The following is a 22,633-nucleotide window of genomic DNA, read 5'->3' on the forward strand; positions in this document are numbered from 1 at the left end:
GGTTTGTCATCATTTTTCTTCCAAGAAGCAGGCATCTTTTAATTTTGTGGCTGCTGTCACCATCTGCAGCGATCATGGAGCCCAAGAAAGTAAAATCTCTCACTGCCTTCATTTCTTCTCCTTCTATTTGCCAGGAGGTGGAAGATTGTGTTCTTGAAGTGGGGACTTACTCAATAAGGTAAAAGTTAAAGGACCCCAGGATGGTTACGTCCAGTCAAAGGTGACTAGGGGGTTGCGGCACTCATCTCACTTTCAGGCTGAGGAGGCCAGCGTTTGTCCACAAACAGTTTTCAGGTCATTTGGCCAGCATGACTAAACCGCTTCTGGCACAATGGAACACCGTGATGGATGTCAGAGCGCATGGAAACGCCATTTACCTTCCCAATGAAAAGGTGGAATATAAAAATGGTGGCCAAATGGAAAAGAAAAAGAGGGAAGCTGTTCCTGCATAGAAGAGGGAATTTCTGCCAAATTTATTATTAAAAAACTGGCACAGCAACTCATTGCTTTACTTGTTATATGCACGCACTGAATATAACTCGAAATTTTGTGGGGCTGTTTCGGTGGGTTGAAAACAATTATATGCAGCAAGATGTCAGGAAGAGGCATCAGATCTTAATCTATGAACGTTGCACTTTGGCTCACTGCTGCAAGTCATGTTTGTTCCCATCTTGCTGCAGATTTGATCTTGGACGTATCTGGTGCTGCTGTCACTTAGGTCACTGCTAACCTGCTGGGTATAAATGCTAAGTGTCAAGGCCTAAAGTTGTTTGCCTGAGCAGCAGTTTCTCTTGGCTTGGTCTTTTGCTTCTCATCATGCCCCTCCCTCTCTGAACCAGATGCAGTATCCTGATTCTGCCCTCCTTCACGCAAGGCCCTCCTGCTTCTGATTTCTATGCACATTGCAACAGGACTACATCTTCAACTGTAGGCATTTGGTTTGACCATGGCAGCATCCTCCTGCTCCCACACCGTTATTCTGACCTCAGCTCACTTGTAACAGTTAATTCCATCTCCCAGCTGGTTTTCTGCCATTTCTGTCTAGGCTGCCCACCTTCCTCTCGGCATTGTCCCAGATCTTCAAAGCACACCAGTGCGAGTAGATAAATAGGTCCTGCTTCGGAGGGAAGGTAAACAGTGTTTCTGTGCGCTCTGGCTTCCGTCACAGTGTCCTGTTGTGCTAGAAGTGGTTTAGTCATGCTGGCCACATGATCTGGAAAGCTGTCTGTGGACAAATGCCGCATCCCTCTGCCTGAAAGCGAGATGAGTGCCACAACCCCGTAGTCACCTTTGACTGGACTTCACCATCCAGGGGTCCTTTACCTTTTACCTTACTCACCTGGGCTTCAAGCTCCAAGCCCTGATCCAGAAAATACACAAACCTGTAGCTAGCAGACACACACTGAGAGGTGGGGAGACTTCAAGAAACGAACAAACGTATTAACACCCAGTTAACAATTTTCTTTTGAGAGTTTTCTTGGATACTATATGAGATTGTTGCTTTTAAAAGTTAAATCAATAAGCTTACTGAACTGTAGGGGGCCTGGGCCTGGGGTTCTGCGTTTACAAGATGCATGAAGTCCAAAGGGCTTTTTGTTTGTGCATTTACAGTCATACCTTGGGATAAATACGCTTCAGGATAAGTATTTTTGGGTTGCATTCCACGGAGCACGGTCAAAATGACGTCATGCGCTTGCGTGGAAGCGGCGAAACGTGACCCGCGAACGCGCAGACGTGTTATCTCATCTTACATTCTGTCCAGGATGTGATTGGGGCTCCAGAATGGATCCCGTTCGCATCTCGAGGTACCACTGTATTTATAACATGCAATATCCCACCCTTTAGCTCCAACCAGAGCTCTTAGGGAGGTTCATGATAAAAGCCGGAGGCCTGCCCAATATTTTGTTCCCTTTTCACTCTGTTGTTTACTGTTTTCCCATTGCTTGTTTTGAGGCTTGGGCAAGCCGGGTCGTCCTCTTATATACCTGCTGGGATTGACAAGGTATATGACCCTCACCTGAATCTCATAGCTCTCCTGGCGAGTGCTTTGGTCTGCCCACCAGATACCAGGCACTCTACTATTCTAATTAGATATTTTGTTGCCATTTGCAACTGTAGCTGCCTCTGATTAGTTACCATTTTACTCTTGGGGAAAGTAATTAGCATCACATGTCATGTGCATGGAAGTTGCCGAACCAATTAACCAACTAGAAGGATTACTGTTAATAGCATCAGTTTTCCTATAACTTGATACTGCTGGATAGTTTTGATAAACTGCAAAAGCATTTTTAGTTTGCTTTCTGTTGCCACCATGGAACTTTTCTTTATTAGTGCCACTTTGTTTTGTACGATTCCTTGCAAATGAAGGAAAGCAACTTTTCTGCTTGTATATGTTGATAATATAATTTTGCTTGCAGCCATACATCAGATGAAAAAAACTAAGCAGACTTTGTAAATGAGAAGACCTTTCGCTGAGAAGTCGCAATATTTGGTATGTCTGCTGGGGAAAGGGCTCCGCAAACAGAGCCACCACCGAAATTGTCCTTTACCTGGTCATCACACATCTCCCCTAAGAAGGATCTCAGCAGAATCCATGACATTCAAGACACTGGATAGAATGTATCCTAAGGCTACACCCTTAAGACAATGGTACAACTATGAGACCCACTCATGTGATCAAAGCATGCCTAAAATGCACAGCAACACTAACAATGTAGAGATGATAGACAAAGATAGAGTAGATCCGCCATCATGGTGGGTTTCCATTCTTTGGGTGAAAAGCAAGGGAAAAGATTAAAAGGTAACTGACCCTCTGTTGAATTTGATGAATATTGCCCACCATTGCTCGACTGAGCATCTTTCACAAAGAACAGGTATTCTCAACATTAAAGTGTGTTGGGTTTTATTAGTGTGTTTGAATATGTCTTACCTTGTGTTTCATGCGACCTCAGTGGACAAGAGAACTTGTGATCTGCCACTGAATTGGACTGGCTGGTGGGCTGCAAAGTCTTCATTTGGTCTGAATGTCTTAGAACAATCACTGGTGCCGAAGTGTCGGCTAAACCCTTTATTTTTCGTGGGAGAAATGGGAAAGATTTCTTTTAGGAAAGAAAACAATGCAAATCAATATCTGAATTCCATTCAGGCAGGAAAACAAAGTGTGCGAATGGATTTGTAAGAATACAGCCTAAACTTTTGGACAGCTTTGTGCAAATGCCCCCAGTTATAGATTAGAACCATTTAGGATCCGATCTACCCAGTTTCAGTTCTGTCGAGGCCTCTGGCGCTCCACAGTATGTTGTTATCATTGTTATTTATTTACTATTTTCTTTTATCTTGCCCTTCCCCTCACGAGAACCCAGGATAGCAAAAAACAACAAAGCCGCAGCGTGGAAATATAAAAAAGTTAAAGCACAGTACAAAGTCAGCCTTAAATTACATTTTACAAATACAAAGGAGGTTTGAATTGTAAATCGTTCAGATAGTGCTCCAAAGTCCTGTCAGAACAAACAGGACTTGGGTTGCCATTCAAATAGTTATAATGTGGGGTGGATCTGGGTAGGGAAGGAGTTCCACAGCTGGGATACCACCATGGAGAAAATCTTGTTTCATGTGGTAATCCCCCCGCCCCAACTCACCCTCCTCTGGCTTTATACATGAGCACACAGCACCTGTATTTGACTGGACTGAGCCCTGTGTGTTCCCTGGCCAACAGTGTTTTTACACCTGTCTCTCTGAATGTTTATTTCTTTCCTGCCCCTGGTTCACTCCTGTACAGAGGCAACTAATAATGGCGTATACTGTATGCTGATTTCCCTCTCAAAGTTAATTTGTATCTTTAGAAGAAGAGGGGGAGAAAGCTATAGGAAGGTATTAATCTGCTTAACATTTCTAAGTACATCATCCAAGGGATTTTGTTTTTTTAATCTTACATATGCTCAGCAGAGTTACTGGCGAAAACGGTACATTTTCTTCATTTCATCCTTTCAACATCAAATGGTAAGCAGCAAAAATTGGATCAGACTTCAAAGACTGCGCTGTGCTCCCAGTCACAGAGCGACTCTTCCATTTCACATATTGAATTCAAGCAGGATATCAAAGTGCTACCAAAGAACCTCAGGTCCTTACTCAAAAAGAGGCTCTAACATCTGTAGAAAGTGAAGTGCACAGACAAATCACCTCAGGGAGCAGCTAGCATTTATTCTCAGCAGCAGATTTCCAGCCTTTTGATTCCCTTATTCACTGTACCTCCCTGTCTTTCTACAGAACTAAAGTTCTTAGCAAGCAGCCTTTTGTCTCAAAGACTTCAAAACACCACTAACGGGTTCATGTTCTGATGGTTATGCCAAGCAACCGTGAACACACTTCAGAACTGTAGATGCGGGGATTTCATGTCATTTTAGAGTCTGAGCTTCATAGTACCTTGCTTGTTTGTTTGTCGAGAAAACCCAGCTCTGTAGGAGAAGTTGCGCTGTTGCTTTGCTGCCTAAAACACAACAAGAAGTTATAATCATTGTCGTCATTTTAATACTACTACTATTTCTCTCTTTTAAAAAAATAAAATAAAATTATCCACATGTGCCCAGCCCATCAACCATGCTTCCTCATTAGGTAAGCAAATTACTGCTTTATTTTACTTTATTTAATTTCATTTCATGGCTCACCTACCATTCATCAAACAAATGATACCAGGGTGGGCAACACAAAATCAAACTCACAATACAACAATTCTATTATAAATAAAACCTAGTAAAGTGGCACCTTGGTTCTCGAATGTAATCTGTTCCAGAAGTACGTTTGACTTCCAAAATGTTCAAAAACCAAGGCGCCGCTTCCAATTGGCTGCAGGAGTTTCCTGCAATCAAGCGGAAGCCGTGTTGGACATTCGGCTTCTGAAAAACGTTTGAAAACCGCAACACTTACTTCCGGGTTTTTGGCATTCAGGAGCCAATTTGTTTGTCAACTAAGCCGTTCGAGAACCAAGGTTCCACCGTATAATTATCAGGGTGTGTATGTGTGTGTACATGTATACACACACACACACTCTTCTGAATTTACTTTTTAAAATATTAAAAGCATAATGTGTATATCATGATTGTGCATGGAACACATTGCTTTAAAATTAATAAAACAACGGGTCTCCTTCAGTAAGAACACTGGTTAGGATCAATAGTCGTGATATGTAGGGGAATTGCACATGCAGCCAAAACTTTGTTTGTTTGCATGTCTCTGCTACCTTTCGAAGAGGCAAGCCCCTTTTTAAATTCAATGCCCTATGTAGCTTGTCTCTTCAGGAGACAACTGTGAGCTCCAAAACAGGAAAATAAGAAACAAAGCTCTAAGTAGCTTATGACATTTTCTTCCCCACTCCTGACACACTTATCACCTCTTTGGTTACCCTCAAGTTGAAATTTTACTCTGTAAACATTCTCACATGCTCCCAACTTCGCTGAGGAGGTGGAAAAATCCAGGGGATTGGCTGGAAAATCCCTGGAGACTTATGGCATCTTTGCCATCTTTGCTGCATTCATGAATATACAAGCAGTGTATATACAAGACAAACAGGTACAGTGGTACCTCGGGTTAAAGACACTTCAGGTTACAGATGCTTCAGGTTACAGACTCCGCTAACCCAGAAATATTACCTCGGGTTAAGAACTTTGCTTCAGGATGAGAACAGTAATCGCGCAGCGGCCGTGCAGCGGCAGCAGGAGGCCCCATTAGCTAAAGTGGTGCTTTAGGTTAAGAACAGTTTCAGGTTAAGAGCAGACCTCCGGAACGAATTAAGTTCTTAACCTGAGGTACCACTGTATTCCTAGAGCAGGGCCCTTAGCCCCCCTCTTCCAGGCATTTCAAGCTAGTAACTCTCAGCTCTCATCTATTTCTGTCTCTCATCTCAAAAATCCTCACCCCCCCCCAAACCATATCCCTAGATCGTATTAGTGTCTGATTCCCAACACTGCAGTGTGTTGTCCATTTAGGAAACATCCAAAGCCATTAAAGGAACATCAATATGCGAGTTTCTTTGGTTTTTAAATCAAATTATTAACTTTTGTCAAGCAGCAATTTAGGCAAAATGGTAACGACCACAGATCCATTCACAGGCATCTGGCAGCCAAACTTATATCAGTATTGACATATGTGCAAATATATTGTGTCTGGGTGAATTCCCCTCCCCTCCCAATGCCACGGGGCATTGCGGTGATTTTCAGGTGGGTGGGTAGGTAGAACCTGCAGCACTTTCAGGAGACGGAAGTGGAAGAGGGCTTTTCATTAATTTATCTTTTTTTCTCCACTGTTACATTTTTTCCTTTTTTGTGAGCAATACCTATGGAATTTGTACTGTGTGGTGTCTCATAAACACAAATAAAATCAAGTACTAAATACAGTGGAACCTCGGGTTACATACGTTTCAGGTTACAGACTCCGCTAACCCAGAAATATTACCTCAGGTTAAAAACTTTGCTTCAGGATGAGAACAGAAATCGTGCAGCGGCAGCACAGCGGCAGCAGGAGGCCCCATTAGCTAAAGTGGTGCTTCAGGTTAAGAACAGTTTCAGGTTAAGAACGGACCTCTGGAACGAATTAAGTACTTAACCCGAGGTACCACTGTAGTAAAAATTAGAGACAAGGGAAGACACGTTGCCACTGCTGCAAGCAGCAACTTGGAAATGTGTCTGGAATGCCCCATGACAGGGCCGGCCCACCCATGAAGCAAACGTGAGGCGACTGCCTCAGGCAGCAGATCCCAATGTCAATCTTTCTTCCCGCCCCACCCCCTCCATTCCTAATGTAGATCTTCCTTCACCCCTTCTGTCCTGGCAGGGAAGGGGGCACCATTTTGAGACCTGCCTCAGGTGCCAAAATGTCTTGGGCCAGCCTTGGCCCATGAGAATGATAACATGCAATGGTGTAGGGAAAACATGGAGCGGGAAGTAAGTCTGAACTTTTTCAGGGGCATATTTTCTGGGTGTTCCCCCACCCCCCACCTCATATCCCAGGGTTAAGTCCTGGTCTTGAAAACAGATGGTGGGAGCTGAACCCTATCACAAATTTAGTCCTGGGAGAAATGAAACAAAACTTGTTGTGTAACAAGAACACAAGTTATGGTTTCCTGGAAGCCTGGTTTAATTAAGGACAATGATGGAAAGAGCCACAGACCATAAAGAGGCAGTAGTTCCTCTCAAGTACCTATTTCCCAGTATGTTAGCTTATGTAATTTGTGGCTTGTGGCTAAAAGGATTTCACTGCACCTCTGCTTGGCCACTTAATTCGTTAAGGCCTCATCCTGCGGCTGCTGAAGTCAAAGGGAACATTCATCACCTATAAATGTACCTTGCAGGACAGATTATTGAAATGAATGGGCCACTTGACTGTGACAGGAGTTAGTTGTTCGCATAGATCACACCTATGCCTGTCCTTTCCCCAAAACGTTGCAGCTTCTTTTTTTATTGAGAAAAATGTTCCACCACCCATATTTGATATGTGGACTTATTATTTCTTTGACTGTCTTCAGCTGTATTATATCCTTCTGAATGTGGTTCTATCATCTGAATTGTGTAATGCACTGGCAGTGTTGATATGCTACTGTTGTGAAGGGATGCAGATGGTGCTGTGGTCTAGATGATGCTGTGGTCTAAACCACTGAGCCTCTTGGGCTTGCCGATCGGAAGGTCGGCAGTTCGAATCCCCGCGACGGTGTGAGCTCCCGTTGCTCGGTCCCTGCTCCTGCCAACCTAGCAGTTAGAAAGCACGCCCAAAAGTGCAAGTAGATAAATAGGTACCACTGCGGCGGGAAGGTAAACAGTGTTTCTGTGCGCTCTGGTTTCTGTCATGGTGTCCCGTTGCGCCAGAAGCTGGCCACATGACTGGGAAAACTGTGGACAAATGCCGGCTTCCTCAGTCTGAAAGCGAGATGAGCGCTGCAACCCCATAGTTGCCTTTGAGTGGACTTAAATGTACTGGGAGCCAATGTAGGTCTTTCAGGACCAGTGTTATGTGGTCTTGGCGGCCACTCCCAGTCACCAGTCTAGCTGCCGCATTCTGGATTAGTTGTAGTTTCCAGGTCACCTTCAAAGGTAACTGCCCTGGACACAGAATTGACCTGTGCCTCCATGGACAGCTGTAAGTCCAGAATGACTCCCAGGCTGCGCACCTGGTCCTTCAGGGGCACAGTTACCCCATTCAGGACCAGGGAGTTGGGGGACTCTCCAAATGTAAACTGTAGTGGTAGTGCCGGTGACTGCAAGGGAAAGAGCCCTTTGGAATAAATACAATAACTTACTTTAAAAAAATGTTTATGTTTATTGCATGTTTTTGGTTTATGCTGTGAGCCATCTCGAGTCCTGCGCTGGGAAAAAAGGTTGAATATTAATCAATCAAATAAATAATCCAATTGCCTTAGCGGTTCGTGTTGGTTCTTGACCTTGGGTTTATAAAACAATGTCCTAGAATCAAGGACTGCACTCCTGTGTGTGCTTTCTTAGAAGCGATCCCCAATAAAGTGTGTGGAACTAAGTAAACACCTATAGATTTGGGGTGCACAATTTTTATAATTCTCATCAGCATCTAGTTTCTGTGAACATATTTGCTAATATAAATACAAAAAATAAGAATCAACCGATGAATTGTTTTACTTGGCGTTACTGTATTGCTACCAGAAACATCGTACAATGTACATTTGATTTCTTTATAAATATAAAAAAACAGACTCCATCAACCCTTTCAACTTTGTCAATGCAAAAACCAAATACAAGCGCCGTTGCTCCCTTTGATCTGGTGTGGGAAAGGTTTTGCATGTGTTGAATGTATCATGTTCTTTTGAGGCATCCATTAGATCTTGACAGGTACAGTGAGTTGTATTGTAATACTTTGTTTAGAGATATTGTCGGATGAGTTGAAATGATAAATGGTGCCATCACGTGAATGTAAATCATCTGCTTCCCTTTTCAAAATGCCACTCAGACAAAAACTGAACCGCAGAAGAGAGTCTTCTCTTGTGACTAAAGACTGCATATCAAGTGAGCGATTCAGCAACAGGCAAATTCTTAGGACTTCCTCAGCTAAAAAGTGAGGATTTCTCAGAATCACTGCAGGAGGAGATACCAAGCCCATAGCGGGCCTCGGTCCTGTATACCTGAAGGAGCGTCTCCACCCCCATTGTTCTGCCCGGACACTAAGATCCAGCACCGAGGGCCTTCTGGCGGTTCCCTCATTGAGAGAAGTGAGGTTACAGGGAACCAGGCAGAGGGCCTTCTCGGTAGTGGCACCCACCCTGTGGAACACCCTCCCACCTGATGTCAAAAAGAAAAACAACTACCTGACATTCAGAAGACATCTTAAGGCAGCCCTGTTCAGGGAAGTTTTTAATGTGTGACATTTTAGTGTATTTTTGGTCTCTGTGGAAGCCGCCCAGAGTGGCTGGGTCCAAATAATAAATTCTTCTTCTTCTTCTTCTTCTTCTTCTTCTTCTTCTTCTTCTTCTTCTTCTTCTTCTTCTTCTTCTTCTTCTTCTTCCTATTATAGCAGCTGTCAATGTTTCCCTTTTTTTAAGGCAAATTCCCTTATTCCGAATAGGATTCCTCACAAGGGAAAAGTTAAAACAAAAAAAATTCCTTCCAGTAGCACCTTAAAGACCAACTAAGTCAGTTCTTGGTATGAGCTTTCGTGTGCATGCACACTTCTTCAGATACACAGTGTGCATGCACACGGAAGCTCATACCAAGAACTGACTTAGTTGGTCTTTAAGGTGCTACTGGAAGGAATTTTTTTTGTTTTGACTATGGCAGACCAACACGGCTACCTATCTGTAAAGGGAAAAGTTGACAGCTATGACCAAGCCTCCCCCCGAAAAAATAATTTAGTATGGGGGACACTTCATCCCCCTGACAAAAACTTGGAGGGTAATCATAAGGGAAAGAGAAATCTGGAAGCCAGCTGAAGCAGATTTTTTTTTTTTTTTTGTAGCGATAGGTGACTTCAACTATTCTAGGTAATGGCCTACTTTATAGAAGATATTCTGTTTAAAGAGCTAGTGAGTGACTCCTCTATTTGAAAGGTTGTGGTATCTGGAACAAATCTGATTTAAAGATAAGGATTCCTAAGAAGGGAGAGCAGGGGCCTTGAAGTTACCTATCAACATTTAACACCAGACAGTAGACTGAACAGGTCAGTCTTCCCCACTACGATGACATGTATTGCTATTTAAATTATAATCATTTCTAGATTTGCATCTTACATGTAAAGTAACATTTGCAAACCTTGTCCTCTTTGGGGTGTAATAATTTTTCGTGTTTTTGGCAATGCATGATTGACTATCCTGAACTACTCATACAAGTTGCAACAAAGAGAGGCATTTTCAAGATTCAATAAATACGTGTGTTAAAGAAGGAATTGCATTGAGTTGGCTAGATTTAATCTTACGCGTTGCTCAAGATTTGAGAAGTATCCACTTATAAACAGATCCGTGTAGATAGTCACAAATAAATGGAGATATTTCTCAGAATAGCTTTAATACTACATCCGAAAAGAGCAAAAAGCACTCCCAAGTAATGTAGTTTTGAGTTGTTTCCCATTGGAAAAAAATTCATTTTTTTATTTTTTAAAAAACGCCAAACAAAAGCAACATACTCTGTGGACATTGGAATTGAGCCAAAGATTTTGCCTGTGCTTACAGATACGCAGAGCTCACTTTGTGTTCTGCAAAGCAAAGCTGTGTGAGGCTTTGCCCAATTTGAGCTCTCCATATTTTCCTTGCAAATATTGGTCATTACATGTGTTTCTGACAGTGGAGCTTCCTAGAACACATCTCTCTCCCCCATGACAGTTTTCCACTGCACAGTGCCAGCAGCTTATTCTTCCTCTCAATTCATTACAAGTCTTAAATATGGTTTTCACAAAAACATAACCATATTTTGACATTCATGTTGGTAGCCTGCTGACAGCTTTCAGATGTGCTTGGATAATCAAGCAACTCTTTCATCAATATAAGAAGCATTTAGCAAAACATAAAAAACCCAAAATATTACCGTATTTTTCACCCTATAAGACACACTTTTTCCCCTCCAAAAATGAAGGGAAAATGTGTGTGCGTCCTATGGGGCGAATGCAGGCTTTCGCTGAAGCCTGGAGAGCGAGAGGCATCGGTGCGCACCGACGTCTCTCGCTCTCCAGGCTCCAGGAAGCTATCCGCAAGCCTTGCACGCCCGGAGGGAGTTCCCCCGGGCGCGCAAGGCTTGCGGGCGGCAGCCTGCAGCGCGGAGCACGGGGCGCCCTCCGGAGGACGCCCATTGCTTCGCGCAGGTGTCTGCAAGCCTTGCGTACCCGGGGATCTCCCCCGGGAGCTGAAGGCTTGCGGGCGGCAGCGCGGAGCACGGGGCACCCTTCGGAGGCCGCCCCGTGCTCCGCGCTGGTGTCGGCAAGCCTTGCGCACCCGGGGGATCCCCCCCCCCGGGAGCGCAAGGCTTGCGGGCGGCAGCTGGCAGCGCGGAGCACGGGGCGCCCTTTGGAGGCCGCCCCGTGCTCCGCGCTGGTGTCGGCAAGCCTTGCGCACCCGGGGGATCTCCCCCCGGGAGCGCAAGGCTTGCGGGCGGCAGCTGGCAGCGCGGAGCACGGGGCGCCCTTCGGAGGCCACCCCATGCTCCGCGCTGGTGTTGGCTAGTCTTGCGCACCCGGGGGATCTCCCCCCAGAGCGCAAGGCTTGCCGGCGGCAGCTGGCAGCGCGGAGCACGGGGCGCCCTTCGGAGGACGCCCCATGCTCCGCGCTGGTGTTGGCAAGCCTTGCGCACCCGGGGGGCGCGTGGGGCGCCCTGAAACAGAGGGTTCCCCATGCTGCGGACTGTAGCCTGCCGCCCGACACGCGGGGCGCCCTGAAGCAGAGCGCCCCTCGCGCCAGGCAGACATGGGCCAGCCCCACAAGCTCGGGGGACAGCGGGGAGGCGCAGCACCGCCATCCCACTGTTCCCCGACCTGGTTTTGGGGGGGGGGAAATAAAGGAAAAGTAGGTGCGTCCTATGGGACAGAGCGTCCTATGGGACAAAAAATACGGTATATAGGTAGTGAGCTTTCAGAAAAATAATCTTTGAATGATTGATTATCTGTTTCAGGGATTCTTGTGAAAATTGGATAGCCCAGATACAGTGGTACTTCGGGTTAAGTACTTAATTCATTCTGGAGGTCCGTTCTTAACCTGAAACTGTTCTTAACCTGAAGCACTACTTTAGCTAATGGGGCCTCCTGCTGCCGCCGCGCCACCAGAGCACGATTTCTGTTCTCACCCTGAAGCAAAGTTCTTAACCTGAAGCACTATTTCTGGGTTAGCGGAGTCTGTAACCTGAAGCATAAGTAACCCGAGGTACCACTGTATTGGTATCATCTTTAAAACATCAGTACCCTCCAGCACTTCGTAATACCACCCAATGTTTCTGCGTGACTTTATATTATCTGCTATGTTTGTCTCTCTTTTATGTTATATTGGCAGGGTTATTTAACGCTAGAACTTACCAGAACCCAGTTCTGACACCTCTCAGGTGGGTGCCATTGTCATTCTAAGAGAACAAGAGAGGTGTTCATTGTGGGTTTTGGCAAATCTTTTTCTAGAAAAATAGTGCTGTATATTTTTTAAATTAAGAGTTATTCTATTGTATAGTTTTCATCACTGGAAGTCACCCTCAGTAATGCACTAGAAGGGCAGGATATAGATTCTCATATATATATATATATATATATATATATATATATATATATATATATTCTCAGTTTTGCCGTTCATGATAGCCAAGTGTAAGACCAGTTCACAGCATCTTAAAGTGTCAAGGCAAAGGATTGAATGTGCATTAGCAATGACCACAGGCTTTTTGAAGCTCCATGATTTACTTGCTAGCCCTGGATATGTCCTGAACGACACACAGAATTGAATTTTGGAGTAACAATACAGCAAGCCTGCATCTATGGGACCACATGGACATACCAAAAGCAACTAAATTAAACACTGAAATATTATTTTTCATTATCCTTCCTGTTTCCTTTGTAACTCAACAGCCATATGGTTAGCAGCAGCAGCCACATGTGGAGGGGTGGGACTTTTATTGGGCCAAACAAAACTAGGAAATGGGCGTAGATCTTAATTTCCCATGGAACTAAGACTCTTCTTCTGTGAAAAAATGTTGCGATTCTCATATAAATCCAATGGTCATTAAGGCATGTGTCCAGCACTCTACAGAACCAATCTTTCAAAATTCATTGACCACAAGCTGAAGGTGAGCATTATAAGCCACAATTGGCATCTTAACACGATACATACGGCACGATACAGCTGCATACAAGATTGACTGAGACGACCCGCATGCGCGTCTAACAAGCTGTCTATCTCTCGCCGGCAGAATCAGCCAATTGCCAGCACACAAACAGCAGTGACAACCAATCAACTACAGCTTCCGCAGCTCTCTACTGAGTGACCATACCTTAAGGAGTGTCTTCACCCCCATCGTTCTGCCCGGACACTGAAGTCCAGCTCCAAGGGCCTTCTGGTGGTTCCCTCACAGTGAGAAGTGAGGTTACAGGGAACCAGGCAGAGGGCCTTCTCAGTAGTGACACCTGCCCTGTGAAACGCCCTCCCATCAAGATGTCAATGAAATAAACAACTACTTGACTTTTAGAAGACATATGAAGGTAGCCCTGTTTAGGGAAGTTTTTAATGTTTTATGTTTTATCACTTTATTAATTATTATTATTAGTATTAGTATTAGTATTACAGTGGTACCTCGGGTTAAGTACTTAATTCGTTCCGAAAGTCCATTCTTAACCTGAAACTGTTCTTAACCTGAAGCACCACTTTAGCTAATGGGGCCTCCTGCTGCTGCTGCGCCGCCGAAGCCCAATTTCTGTTCTTATTCTGAAGCAAAGTTCTTAACCTGAAGCACTATTTCTGGGTTAGCGGAGTCTGTAACCTGAAGCGTATGTAACCTGAAGCGTATGTAACCCGAGGTACCACTGTATTATTATTCTGATGGGAGCTGCCCAGAGAGCCTGGGGAAACCCAGCCAGATGGGCAGGGTATAAATGATAAATGATGATGACAACATCTTTGGGTTTGTTGCCATTTAATGTGCAAAGACGTCCAGTGATTCAGAGAACAAGCATTTTTTGCTTCCACACACTTTCCCTCTCACTTCTCTTTGGACAGACTAACCCAAACTCACCAGTTTTCTTCGCAACTCAGACCGGAAGCAAAGCTCATGGGCTGTGTATCCAATGGGCAGCCACTGCTCTTCTTCATTCTGATGTAATTTTTGCGAGCTAAGTATCCCCTGAAAGCTAAGCAGACAGAAAGAAAGGTAAGGTTAAAACATGGGGCAAGAGTCCCTGTACTGTTGCAGCAGAAGGACAAACATATTTGTCCAAGGCCTGAGAAACAAAATTAATTTGTTCATAGCGCTAACAAAACATGCTCCATTGTGATGGGTGGTGTTTGTATGGAGGGATGGTCTCTATATGTCAAGGGCCCTGGGGTGGGAGAAACACCTTGGCATGGATTCCACTTTCCTTGCTGCCATGCAATCCCCCTTTCCTGAGAGTTAGTCCCACGGAATTCAACAGGACTTCCTTCTGAGCAAACATGGTTAGGTTTGCAGTCAAAAATGCAGTAGACTCAAGCTGAAGCAAACAGTGGTGCAGGAAAGATTGTTATGTTACAAATGAGCAGAGTCTTAAAAAATAAAAATATCTATCTATTTGATCGGCAACTTATCTTTTTCTGAAATAATTTTTATTTGATTTTACAAGTGTAAAGTTATAACAATACAAAATACATCTCCATATTTAGAGATTTATCCTAATCTCTGGACTTCCCACCATCCCTTCCATCGGTCCTTTTGTCAACCTTTTCAACTGCAAATTATTTCAAAATCCATGTTCTATATCTCTCCATATTGTCCATGATAATTGCTACATTACAAGTGTTATTAGAATCCTGCTAATGTTTCCATCTGCTTACAGTGGTCTCCTAGATAAACTAAAATTCCCCCCCCATTCTTTATTGAAGTTTTTGTCTTCTTGGTTCCTGAGCTTTCCGGTCAGTTTTGACATTTCATGGTACTCCAACAGCATGATTTCCCATTCCTCTCTGGTAGGGACTTTGTTGTCTTCCCATCTCTGGGCTGATCAGCAACTTATCAATCCATATATATACAGTGGTACCTTGGGTTAAGTACTTAATTCGTTCCAGAGGTGCGTTCTTAACCTGAAACTGTTCTTAACCTGAAACACCACTTTAGCTAATGGGGCTTCATGCTGCCGCCGTGCCGCCAGAGCACGATTTCTGTTCTCATGCTGAAGCAAAGTTCTTAACCTGAGGTAATATTTCTGGCTTAGCAGAGTCTGTAACCTGAAGCATATGTAACCTGAAGCGTATGTAACTTGAGGTACCACTGTGTGTGTGTGTGTGTGTGTGTGTGTGTGTGTGTATACACACAAACAAACACACCGTATTTTTTGCTCTATAAGACGTACCAGACCACAAGACGCACTTAGTTTTTGGAGGAGGAAAAAAATAATTCTGAATCCCAGAAGCCAGAACAGCAAGAGGGATCGCTGCGCAGCAAAAGCAGCGATCTCTCTTGCTGTTCTGGCTTCTGGGATAGCTGCGCAGCCTGCATGCACCCCATAACACACACACACATTTCCCCTTACTTTTTAGGAGGGAAAACGTGAGTCTTATAGAGCAAAAAATACGGTATATACGATACACACACACCACTTCTCAAGGTTCTGTCATGATACACACTTGAGGAAGCCCCACAAGTATGGGGAAGACAGCCTTGCCTGCACAGCATTAGACCAATGAAGCAATATGAACCATTCACTTAAAAGGGGAAAAGACAAGGGCCCTTATGGGGATATGATTGCAACAGGGACTAAACTTGCTCCTTCACTCTGGTCACTCCAGCCATTAAGAACTATTCCCAATCCTGTCCCACCACCTTTTGAAACCATCTATTCTAGGTTCTGCTTGTTGCTCATACTAGAATGTGCTAGAACTTTGAGAAATTGTCTTTAAACACCCACACCTGTTGATTAGATAAACAGATGATTTGTTATTTCAGATTCTTAACTCATTTGTACACGTAATGTTGCAATTTTTCCAGCCGCGTTTACTGCTTCAGTTAAAAGCATGCAGCATTTTATTCTCTTAAAACCAAAAAAAACACAAAACAAAATCCTCATTCTTGTCCTATAGGCTGGTTTACACAACTATTATTTGTCATTTTTATAAATGTTTCAAAGGTTGCAACTCTATGGAGAAACATAAATGCAGACCAGCAAAACCAAACCCTCCAACATTTCTCTGATGAAATTAGGGATGTCTTATTCATCATCATCTTCATTATTTTATTTTATTTATATGCTGCCCATCTGACTGGGTTGCTGCAGCCACTCTGGGAAGCTTTTAGCATATATAAAAACATAATACTGTAAGTCATTAAACATTAAAAAACTTCCCTATACAGGGCTGCCTTCAGATATCTTCTAATGGCTGTATAGTTACTTATCTCCTTGGCTCGGGGGTTGCATAACTCCAAACCCTCCAACATTTCTCTGGTGATAATAGGGATGGCCTAAGAAACATTCCGGCATCAAATCAGAAACCAAGATGGCTTCTGTAAATCTGGGACTGACCCTGGAAAACAGGAACACTTGGAGGGTCTGCAGAACACTTTCCTCAATATTGGTGGCTATACAAAGAACCACTGTGTTCACAAAGTCACTTTGGTACTGCAGTTTCACATGGCACTGCAGGGATAGGTTTGTCAGAGGCTATCATGCAGAGAAAAAGAAGCATTTGTTCCAGCTGTCTGTGAATGGATGTGATGGCAAGATCTGATGCTATGAAACAAAAGACTCAAGGCAGATTCAAAAAGGACACCAAGGTCTTGCAAGGCAGGCGTTATATAGATCAGATGACTAGTGGATCTGGTCCAAATCTGACCCCTTGAGGGGGGTGAGGCTTGCTCCTGGTCCCAAATGTGAACGCAGAAACATTAAGAGAATTGCTACATTGATTTTTATGTATTTTTAATCTTTGTTGGAAGCCGCTCAGAGTGGCTGGGGAAACCCAGCCAGATGGGCAGGGTACAAATAAATTATTATTATTATTATTATTATTATTATTATTATTATTATTAGGACTTGCCAGGGATTGCGGCAGAAGCTTGGCCCTACCTTCAACTCCTTTCCCAAAGCGGCCCACTGGCAGAACTAGCTGCAGATGAAAGACTCCTATGATCTTCCCTGCTTCCCACTTTGCTGAACAAATAATGCCAGCAGCAAATCAATGCAAATATGAATGGGTTTGAAACACACCACAGTGCAGGAATACCAGGGACAGCTCACTCGCTGTAGCGTTTAGATAGATGCAAATCATTTCCCAGCAAAGATGTTTACAGAATATCCTGTTAGCGTAAGAAGGCAGGGGTGGGCAGGAGAGAGGGGTGGGAGGGAAAGCTGACGTCAGGTGGAGGAGCCATCACAGCTATTTGCATTGCTGACTATCTCTGGTTTTGACACTAAGCACTTGGCTCAAGGAGTGTGAAATTAGCAGGCACACACTGCTAGTGCCCCAGGAACAATCCCCACATCAATGAAGAAGAATGATTACCAGCTGCCACTTTATTTTCACCTTATGCATTTAATAATATTCTCCGATGCACTGCCATAATGAATTAGATCCCCATCTTCGCATTGCTAATGATGGAACTATTAAGACTCAGGGCCAACGGAGTAAGACTTGAAATGAATATTGCTATCGTTTTATTATTAGTCATTTGGGGGGAGGTGTACCTGGTGCACTGGGAATACTGATACAGTATTGACATAAAACGAGACTCCCCTCAGCTTCAATAGACAGCACTTCAAGACTGCTGTTACGTACAGGAGACGGGCGCATTGCATTCCTAGAAAACGTGCTGAGGCGTATCGGTCATTCATGGTCTTGTTCAAATTTGGTAAACAAGAAAGAGGGTGCCTCCGACTCCAATCCCCAATTATCTCCAGGAGAAATCAATGCTGTAGGACCTGATTTAGGCAAGCCTACCGCAACTGGTAGGGACTGGTAGGGATGCGGGTGGCGCTGTGGGTTAAACCACAGAGCCTAGGGCTTGCCGTTCGGAAGGTCAGCGGTTCGAATCCCTGCGACGGGGTGAGCTCCCGTTGCTCGGTCCCTGCTCCTGCCAACCTAGCAGTTCGAAAGCACGTCAAAGTGCAAATAGATAAATAGGTACCACTCTGGCGGGAAGGTAAATGGCGTTTCCGTGCACTGCTCTGGTTTGCTAGAAGCAGTTTAGTCATGCTGGCCACATGACCTGGAAGCTGTACACTGGCTCCCTTGGCCAGTAAAGCGAGATGAGCGCCGCAACCCCAGAGTCGTCCGTGACTGGGCCTTACGGTCAGGGGTCCCTTTACCTTTACCTTTTACCCCAACTGGTACCCTCTAGATCAGTGATGACCAAACTTGACCCCCCAGCTGTTTTGGGACTACAACTCCCATAATCCCTAGCGAACAGGACCAGTGGTTGGGTATGATGGGAATTATAGTCCCAAAACAACTGGAGGGCCAAGTTTGGCCATCACTGCTCTAGATGGTTTAGACTACAACTCCCATGATCCCTAAGGCAGCAGAGTCATGGTAGCTAGGGATGATGGAAGTTGCAATCAAAGCATATATTAAAACTAACATCTTTTTAGATGCCAGGTAACAGTAAATTTGTTTGCTTGCACTTCTGTTTAATGTAACTATGTTGCTTAGACTGATAATTCTCTTAATTGTTTGCCATTTTAGATTTTTTTATGTGGAAAGACAGAGAACGAGAGAGAGTTTTGATTCTATCAATGTTTAATTGTTTTACATGAGTCTTCCCATGTTTTTAAGCTGTTCTTATTTTTATCTGTAAGCCACCTTTATCTGTAAGCCCTTGTCAGGGGGAAAAGATGGGGAATAATCATTAAAAAAGTTAGCTGACTGCTTTTCACTGGCTAGGGTATGAGGGCAGTGAGTGCTAGAGGCTTCACCCATCTGCCCAGATTTTTTGAGACTGAGCAAGGGCCATTTTTTTCATATATGGTGGACATGTAAAAAGAAAGGGAAAAAAGCTAAAGGTTTTTGGGAAATGATAAATAATGAAATGAAGATGTTCAAATGGGCTGTTCCCAAAAGACCCAAAGCTTTTCTTATAAGGATAATAGGGACGGACATTCTGAAGAAAATGATCAAACTACGGTACTTATGGATGTGACAAGAGTAGCTAGAATGCTATATGCACTGAAATGGAAAGAATAGAAGGTACCAATGAGGAAGGAATGGCTTTTAAATGTAGTGGACTATGCTGAAATCGCAAAGCCGACAGCAATATTAAGAGATCAAAATGATGAACTTTTTAATAGAAGAATGGAGGCCTTTTGGGGGACTGTTTGAAAAAGTACTACAATCAAATGAAACGGCGGGCTGGATTTGAGATACGAGCAGAGGATGAAAAATGATACAAGTAATCGTTATCAGAGGAATTTCTGGAATAGATGAGCGTTTGGTATATAACACAAGAGAAAAGGGTTTGAACAAGAAAACTGGGGAAGTGGGGGTGGGAAGTCAATATATAGAATCCTAGAACTGTAGAGCTGGAAGGGACCCTGAGGATCATCTAGTCCAGCCCTCTGCAATGCAGGATTATGCAGCTGCCTCATACAGGGACGCGGGTGGCGCTGTGGGTAAATGACAGATCCTAGGACTTGCCGATCAGAAGGTTAGCAGTTCGAATCCCCGCGACGGGGTGAGCTCTCGTTGCTCAATCCCTGCTCCTGCCAACCTAGCAGTTCGAAAGCACGTCAAAGTGCAAGTAGATAAATAGGTACTGCTCCAGCGGGAAGGTAAACGGCGTTTCTGTGCACTGCTCTGGTTTGCCAGAAGCGGCTTAGTCATGCTGGCCACATGACCCGGAAGCTGTACGCCGGCTCCCTTGGCCAGTAAAGTGAGATGAGCGCAGCAACCCCAGAGTCGACCACGACTGGACCTAATGGTCAGGGGTCCCTTTACCTTTTACATACACGGTTCAAACCTGCAACCTTGGGGTTATCAGACCACACTCTAACCTAATGAAACAATGCGATTACCGGATTTTTCTCTCTATAACACTCACATTTTTTCTCCTAAAAAGTAAGGGGAAATGTCTGTGCGTGTTATTGAGCGAATGTGTGGTCCCTGGAGCCAACTGGCAACCAGACTGGCAACGATCCACATGGATCCTCAGGATCTTTGCATTGGGTCACCCCAAATTCACCAACAGATCACATAGCATGTCCATGGCTACAGTCTGCACCAAAAAAATCGCGCACCCACTGTTGCCTGGGGCCACAATGGTGCAAAAACGTGGTTATAAAGCACAGGTCCACATGGATTCTCAGGATTTTTGCATCGGGCTACCACAAACTCACTGTCAAATCACATGTCTGTGGCCACAGCATGAAGCACAAAAATGATACATCCACTGTTTCATTCAGAATTTTTTTTTCTTGTTTTCCTCCTCTAAAAACTATGTGCGTGTTATGGTCAGGTGCGTGTTATAGAGCGAAAAATACGGTAACTTGAAGTCAATTTGTAAAAAGAAAAAAAGAAAAAAAGGAAATTCAGTAATAATTACAGTGGTACCTCAGGTTACATACGCTTCAGGTTACAGACTCCGCTAACCCAGAAATACTACCTCGGGTTAAGTACTTTGCTTCAGGATGAGAACAGAAATTGTGCTCCGGCGGCGTGGCAGCAGCGGGAGGCCCCATTAACTAAAGTGGTGCTTCAGGTTAAGAACAGTTTCAGGTTAAGAACGGACCTCCGGAACGAATTAAGTACTTAACCTGAGGTACCACTGTATATCAAAGCAGAGAGAGACTGAGCAACAATGAGCAGAAATTATTAATCCTGCAGCCACCTCTTTACTTCCAGTTTAAATAAGTGCAGGACTTCAAATTCTAGGATCAGCTTTCTCCTTCCTCAACTCTACAGTGACTTGTTTTGCAGCAGCACTATACTTCCTCTCAGGGAATGGATGCTCAAGTGCATTTGGGTTTAAAAATAAATAAATAAAATTTCTATCCCCACTGGAGGATAGAAACAAACATTTGCTCCCCACCCCATCTATTCCAACATTTCATCTGATGTCTGCTGCTGTTCTCCTTGGTTCCACTGAGAACGCCTAGCCCAGCCGCTCGGGTATGCGAAAGGCATCTGTTTATTTTCAAAATGCAAATGCGGCCCGCCTCAAAAGACCGCACTGCAAGGAAATGAGCAACCTGAACAAATCAAGAGGGGTTCAGCCCCCACCCTGATCAGAAGCCATATGTACATTTTTCTATCCGGCCAAGATCTCTTGCTGTCAAAACCACTCAGAGGATATCCTGAAATCTGAATGAAGGCCTCTCCCCCCCCCCCCACCGCCCCTTGCAACAATTAAAATGAGCAGGCTAATCCTGGAAGAATTATTCAGGCAAATCATTTTTCACACAGTATGAAGCAATGATAAGGTCATTTACAAAAGAAACCACTGCTTTTGAAATGGCAACTTGTAGACTGGGGGACCTGCCTGCAGGAGGGCCATAGATAACACTGAAGACTGTGCGTCCCCCCCCGTCCCCCCCTCCTCTCCCCACATCCCAACAACACCAGCCTCATAGTCTTTGGAACAGATTCTGATGAGGGAAGGGTCCAATAAGGTTAATACCCCTCCTTTGATCTCTATCAAGGCAAGAATTAATTTACATTTCAGATGAAAAAGGTTGACAGCATGAAAAGGCATCTTGTTTCTGGTATGTGAATGTGCTGGTAATAGATCGGGAATTCTGAAAGGAAGTTCTGAGGAAGCTAAAGGGATAAGCCTCAGTGCTGCTTTTACTGGGAAGGAGATGAAAGGGAAACAAATCTTAGTATCAGCCGCGCTGTAGAAACAAGTAAGCCAAGTGCTTCCTAAATTTCAAGACCACCTTTCTTCCTCCCCACCCCCTGTAACATTCTCCTTTTCTTTTCTTTTCGTTTTTTTTCCAGAGACATATATTTTAATTAGATAGTTCTTTGAATGCCTAGGTAACAAGTGCAACCGATGCACCGTAGAATCAAAATTCCTCATGCTTTCAGTGTTAGACTGATCATATTTCTTGTGAATGAAACATTGTCCCTTAATTACAACCCCATTGTGAGCACTGGGGGGTTGGGTCTTCGAAACACCAAGCAGTGTTGATCTAACACGAGCATTCCTGTGTTTTTAAAATAAATTATTTGACTACCCATCAATAAACATTCCCTGAGTGGTTTGTGAAGGCAATACTGAAAACACAGGATGCAATAATTAAAATCAGCAGTAAGAGATAAAAGGGGGGGGGGGGCGGACCAAAAGAGAAGCTTTCCTCATAACAAAGACAGTATAACTAGTAGTTTACGGTTTGTATTGAAAGCACACTAAGCCACAGCAGTCTACAGCAGATTCAAAATGTTATTTAGAAACTGGGATGAATAACAAAAGTCTTCATCTGGCACTGAAAGAGCCATAGAAAAGGCATCATACAGTGGTACCTCAGGTTAAGTACTTAATTCGTTCCGGAG

At 44.0% G+C, this 22,633-nt stretch overlaps 1 protein-coding gene across 1 annotated transcript in view; it reads right to left on the reverse strand.

Moving 5' to 3' along the window:
* Positions 1-22,633, reverse strand: part of MYO3B (myosin IIIB) — a 291,721-nt gene that overhangs the window by 58,975 nt on the left and 210,113 nt on the right. The window contains exons 31-33 of the mRNA XM_083704157.1: positions 14,199-14,313; positions 4,423-4,486; positions 2,930-3,065 (exon numbers count right to left, since the gene is read on the reverse strand). Coding sequence (XP_083560283.1) covers positions 2,930-3,065; positions 4,423-4,486; positions 14,199-14,313 — 315 coding nt within the window. The remainder of the gene's footprint in view (positions 1-2,929; positions 3,066-4,422; positions 4,487-14,198; positions 14,314-22,633) is intronic.

Source organism: Podarcis gaigeae (assembly GCF_964106915.1).
Source record: "Podarcis gaigeae genome assembly, chromosome: 1".
Classification (NCBI taxonomy): Eukaryota; Metazoa; Chordata; class Lepidosauria; order Squamata; family Lacertidae; genus Podarcis; species Podarcis gaigeae.